The following is a 6,000-nucleotide window of genomic DNA, read 5'->3' as shown; positions in this document are numbered from 1 at the left end:
TAATGAATACATACTGAAGAATCCTATCCATTATGTTACTGAATCAGGCATGCCTATAGATTAATCCAATTTAGGGGACTTTATTTGTTCAATTAGATTAGATGCAGAATAGGCAAAGCAAATTGAATCAGTGTGCCTTTATCCAGCTGTACCACTCAGCCATCCTGCTTAAAGAAACATAAAACAGTGAAGGGAAAAAGAGGTAATTTCCTTGATGGCAGTACACCAGCAACAGGACCCTCATCCATAGAAAAATAGGGAGTTGTATCACTTGTTACTGAATTATCATCTGGATTGGTTAACCTGGCTTCTACAGGGTTAGAGCTAATCTACAGGGATCCTCAGGCCAAGTGCGAAATATGCTCAAACCTCCCTCCTCCCAATCCATTTGCTTCATTATCTTCACTGGAGATTCACTGAAACTAAAGAACCTTTTTTCCCTGATTTATCATGTTTGTAAGTCAAAAGAAATGGTACCTGGAGTGGTCTCCTTTTTAGCTGTCTCCTGCTTCACTGTACTGCCACAGTCAAACCCTTTTTTCTGGTGGCAGCAGCAGTCTGCAAGTATATTTGCCACTCTTTCTGCACTATTGCTACAGGCCTATTTGTTAAATCTTAAATACTAATGAATCATTAAAAAGAGTATTAACATATTGTGCTGGCCCTATATGTATGTCTTATTCTACACAGTTTTATATAAATTTCTATTAAAAAAACCTCATTACAGAGATTATTGTGACATGCTTTGAAACAGCAGCATTCATTACATATTATCTGTGTATTGGAGTTTGGGAAATTAATGCACCGGGAAATGAAATGACTCACCAGGGTCACTGAACATGTATATTCAAGTCATGATTAAAATCTAAGCTGTAGATCTCCATTGTGTTTACTGCACAGTCTTTTTTGTTCTTTATCTTTCTTGTTAGTTTTTTTTCTTTTAAACCACATCCTACAGTTGTACATTCAGCTGGAAAATTCCACTGTGCTGCTTTTGTTGTCAAACTGTAATTGGCATTTAGCCAACAGTTCGTTAACTACAGCTTGTTTGTCTTCGTGAGCCTTCCCTTCCTTTGCTTTGGGGTTCAAAGGATGGAGAGAAAATGGGATTACTGGGAAAGAAGAACCAGGCTGTGGGGAATGGTGGGCAGAGAACCAGAGAGGCAGATCCCAAGGAACAGCTCAAGTGATGGAGTGACTGTATTGCAGTCTTTAGAGGGAGTGCTTGTGTTGCAGCCTTTAGAGGGAGACTCAGTAATGCCCTGGTCACAGGCTCATTTTTTTAGCAGGTATGACAAGGGACAGTATTCCTGGGACTAGCTGACCAAGAATCCCTGGCATTTGTAGTAACTGTGTCTGTTGTACAGCAAAATAAATGTCTTTAGACAACATACTATATCATTGATACTTAGTCATCATGTGAGGTTGGACATTAATTTCTTGACTTCTGTTTTTCTTTCAATGCCAGATGGAGAGAAACAAGCATGAAATTCAGAGTAATAAAATTGTAATTTATATTTATAAACAGATGAGTGAAGAATAATTTTCATTTAAGGGAATTTGTCTTCATTTTGGAGGCTTCCTGAGTACTTTATCTTAGTTTTAATTAAAGAAAACAGATGTGTAAAAAGTTTCATTTGTAATAATAATAGTAACAAAAATAACATATGTTTATCGTTTTCATTCCACTTTAGATTTTGTGGAACACCACTCATCTGTAAACTACTATATACATACATAGTATGATATAAAGAATAATATTTCAAGCTGGAGAGATACTTTGACTTTTTGCCTCATTTGCAACTGCAAATTGAGAACAGCTAGCCACTGAAGTTCAAGATTTAAATGTGGGAACCATATAGATCCTGCGTAGCTGGTTGAAAGGCCGCTATGCCGCACAGCATTCAGGAACTGGGCCTCTTCAACTCACAAGATCCTTTCTTTTCCAATACAAAATCTGCAGTTTAGTTTCTGAAGCTTCCCATTTCCTGCTTTTCTTATCAGAAATACTTCTATTTCCTGATACAAGCTTATTGTAAGTTAATCTTTTGATCTCTTTGAAAAGATAACTTTGTAATGCAAATAAAACAAGACTCAGTCTTCAACTCAATTCTCTTCTATTTAGATCTTCACACTTGGCATCATACTGACTGTACTTTGTGAATCCAGATAACGTGGAGAAGAAAGAAGTGCAACCACAACAATGGAGAATTACAGATCTAACTAGGAAGTGACAAAATGGAGTCATTGCAAACGTTCAAGATGTTGTATTATCCTAAAACATGCCTAGTTTAATGCAGCTAAATATATACAGATTTTGGTGTACATGCAAGCTGTTGCACTGTGGGAGCAGTCTTAAAGAGATTTAATGCTAAGTTCTGCTCAAGCTTGTGCAGGTTATTACTCACCTAAAATATTAATTTCTGTTGTCATCTTTAGTTCAACTTACATTTCTTTATTCATTTGAGAATTTTAACCAACCAATTCAGGCTTAGCTTTGACTTCAAGTCAATCACGTTGTTCCAATTTTAAGCAGCTCCATAAAACTATAGCCTGCTGAGGTGCAAAAATGCTTGCAGTTGTCCTGAGAAAAATCCTTAAGAAATGTAAGAGTGTGGCTTGTTTTGACAAATTTCAACATGAGTCACGAATACTCAGTATTCTTACACCTTTGAACAAGAATTTTCGAGCTGCATAATTTTGATCCCAAAATACTAGCTCATGACATGTTATCACAAATAAATTCTCAGACCTTAAGACATTACTTTTTATAACTAGTCACAGAATTATGACCTCTAATATATAAGGACTGTCTTATCTTCACTTTAGATTTTATACTCCCTGAATAATAGATAAATGTTGAACTTCAGTGTCATAAAAATTGAGAAATTTGGTTGATTTTGGATACATGTCATGGAAGAATTCTGTTTGCTTCTGCTGGTAAAACCTACAGATCCCCACTTCATCAGTTATCATAGTATTCATGCATATTGCTAGAGGTTCATTAGTAATGCAAACTTTACTCTGAGGTGGATTTTGATAGGACTTAGTCTCTGATGCAACTGCAATGCGACCTCAAAATTAGTGTTTCTTAGAATGTGAAAGTAAAAAGTACATGATGTTTTTCATATTTCAAAAGTAAAAACATCCTGTGAGAAGGGCACATGGTGCCCAGAGATTGAATAAAACCGTGTTGCACTGCAGTCACTGATTCCAGTGTTCTTTGAGATGAACCACATCGCTCTCCTTATTGTTGTTCTCCAGCTTTGCGGAAGTAAGATTGCTTTCTTATTCCTAGCTAACATCTTTCCTTTTTTTTATTGCATCATGACAGATATGATCACAATTCACCAGTGTGTTACTGTGTGGTTCAGACAAATTTTAACTGTTCAATGATATTCTTAAGTTAGAGGTAATAATAATGTCTAGGGTTTGTTTTTTTTTTTTTAGTGAACTTTTTCTTCAGTGTTTTGCTTGTAGTGCTGCCAAAGTTGTTTCTGAGTTTTTCTATAATTTCAATTTTCAATTATGTTGATCCTGAAACTGAATTTCTGTGTGTGCTTTAGCCAACGTGGAAGGAAAGTTTGTGGATGCAACTGTAAAACTTACTGAGAAGGTGAAACTGGAATGCATATATCCAAACAAAGCCGTGATAATCCAGACATCCTGGATGAAACTTAATGTAACTCATAAAGAAAATATAGCTGTCTTGCATCCAATTTATGGGATACATATAGAAGACAAATACAGTGGAAGAATTTATTTTGAAAATGCTTCCAGGGAAGACAAGTCCTTATCCTTCATCAAGAGCACTTTGGAGGATGTTGGTCTTTACTTTTGCTCCATTGTAACATACCCAGATGGAGTTTGGGAAAAGGTAATAGAAATTATTCAGCCAGGTAAGTAAATCTCGCATTGTTTTTAAAATTTCTGATATATGCAGTATATAGTATGCAAAAATGGAGTAATTTGGGGAAAAGAACTAGCACGACAGAAAAGAATTATATTACTTTAACAAAAGGTCATTTTAAGAAAAGTGGGCAGATAGGAGGGGAACTGGAGGAGACAGACAGATGGCACAACAGCAATAAATTACATGGCAGACTCCAGGTACTAATGGTCATTGCAACAGTGATATTTCCACTGGGCCAAGGTTCTCATAGTGTTTCAACAAGCTATAAGATCTCTTCAGAGGATTAAATTGCAACTACCCATAAATTACATGGATGAACGCCCATAGAGGATACCATATTTTTGCTATTATGTTATATGATGAGGGCATTCCTAGTCTGAAACTTGGATTGTGTTTTTCTAGAAGCTCTTCTCTGCTTGCTTTTTCAAGAACAAAATAACCATTTAGGAATGGTGTGGCAACAAAAGAGAGGGAAGTAGGGAAGTTTCAATGAAGAAAGACCTTTTCTTTAAAAGGAGACTTTTTTTTAAAAGGGGAGAAGAAAAGAAAAAGATGCAGTTGTGCCCATGTACTTTCTGTGTAGCTGCCTATGTACTTTCCAAAGGCTCTGTAATTACCTGACCACTGATCCAGTTTGGTTTCCTTGCCAGCTGTATGCGTAAGAGGAGAAAACCCTTTTCTAGTATTTTTCCATGCATGCCTATTCAGCATTGGTCAACTGACAATTCTGGTGTAAATTACCAAGCTTCTCTGGTAGAAGTCCTTAGAAGATCATTATGTACATATCTTCAAAAGATAACTAGTTTTTGTTATTGGTTTCTTGATTTGATATTGTGAATGTAGAAAGAAGCTGTTCCTCTTTCTTATCCTCCAGACTGAAAATAGACTTCATTCAATATTTAGTTGTATTTCACAGCCAGAAAAGAAGGGGTTGAAAGGAAAATTTAGTTCCTAGCATTTGAAAGACCAGAAGATAAAAATAACAGTTCTTTTCCTAGCCTGATCCTTCTGAGTCTTCATTTCAACCTTATTTTATCTACATTTCTGTAATTTCAATATTACAATGAAACAGTGGACCTGACTCTTGTAGGAGATATCTAAACTTCAAAAATTCAAGGTATATTGTTCCTGCGTTCACCACTGAAGGTTTTTGAAACTGGATTTTAGCCAGCATGTTTGTTAATGGCACTGATGCAATAGGAATCCCTATCTTTCTTTTTAACTCTGCTAGCTTTTTATTAGTGAACATTGCTGCTCATCAATGCAGAAAATAAGCCACACACAAGTTATTGCCTTGCCTTTGAAAAAAGTAATTCTGTCTACCCCAGATTGTTTAGTTAGATAAGACAGTTTGGACCTGAAGTGATTTCCCCCACCCCCACCCGTTGTGGCACACTGGCATAGCCATACAATTCACAGTCATTCACATGTAAAGGGAATGTCCTACTAGTGAAAGAGCTGAGCGGGGTCCCTCAGGTCAGGCTTGCAGTCCAGGTCAGAGTTCCTCAACTGTGATTCCTTTAGTGTCATCTCTGAATGCTTGTTTTGTTCTGGTGTCTTTATTATGTAAGGAATAACATTACTGAAGTAGTAACTCCTTAGTTTCTTTTTCTCTGGCAGTCCATTTGGTGCACAATATTAATGCAACTGTAGGCATTAGAAACATACTTTTTGCTTGCATTCAAATAAGCCAAGATCTGGAAATCCAGGTTGCTGTTTACAAAAAGGAACAGGTGAAACTAGATCTCTTAAGTGGTTTGGTCCAACCTGAATTCTGGCAGTGCTGAGCCTTTATTCACAGTGTGTTCATTTTCTATAAAATCCTAGAAGTTAGATGCAGTAGAGACCTGCATGTTCATTTAACCCTTTTCCTGGCCAAGGCAGTACTGATCTTAGCTATTTGTTCTTGAATGTATTGGCTAGGGTTAATCTGAAATGATGGAAGAAATAAGGCGGTCAGTTTTCTGTGGGCTGTTAGCCTTCAGTCCAATACCTTTATTAGACAATCCACTTACTTACAGATTTCATCACAGTGTAAACCACACAAAAAGTGGATCAGTTATCAGAGGTATGGTTTTTTGAACGAT

General features: G+C 36.6%; 1 protein-coding gene across 2 annotated transcripts in view; it reads left to right on the top strand.

Moving 5' to 3' along the window:
- Positions 1–3,005: 3,005 nt before the first annotated feature.
- The window catches only part of CD226 (CD226 molecule), a 39,459-nt gene continuing 36,464 nt past the window's right edge, over positions 3,006–6,000 (top strand). For both annotated transcript variants that reach the window (XR_015704731.1, XM_087757557.1), the window contains exons 1-2: positions 3,006–3,274; positions 3,567–3,899. Coding sequence is in view for 1 of the 2 variants with exons in the window: in XM_087757557.1 (XP_087613683.1) it covers positions 3,229–3,274; positions 3,567–3,899 (379 nt within the window). In the remaining variant the exon portion in view is untranslated. The remainder of the gene's footprint in view (positions 3,275–3,566; positions 3,900–6,000) is intronic.

This window comes from Nipponia nippon, unplaced genomic scaffold (assembly GCF_047370975.1).
Source record: "Nipponia nippon isolate SJK-2023a ecotype South Korea unplaced genomic scaffold, ASM4737097v1 scaffold_1, whole genome shotgun sequence".
NCBI classification, from domain to species: Eukaryota; Metazoa; Chordata; class Aves; order Pelecaniformes; family Threskiornithidae; genus Nipponia; species Nipponia nippon.
This window is presented reverse-complemented; position numbering and strand designations above follow the sequence as displayed.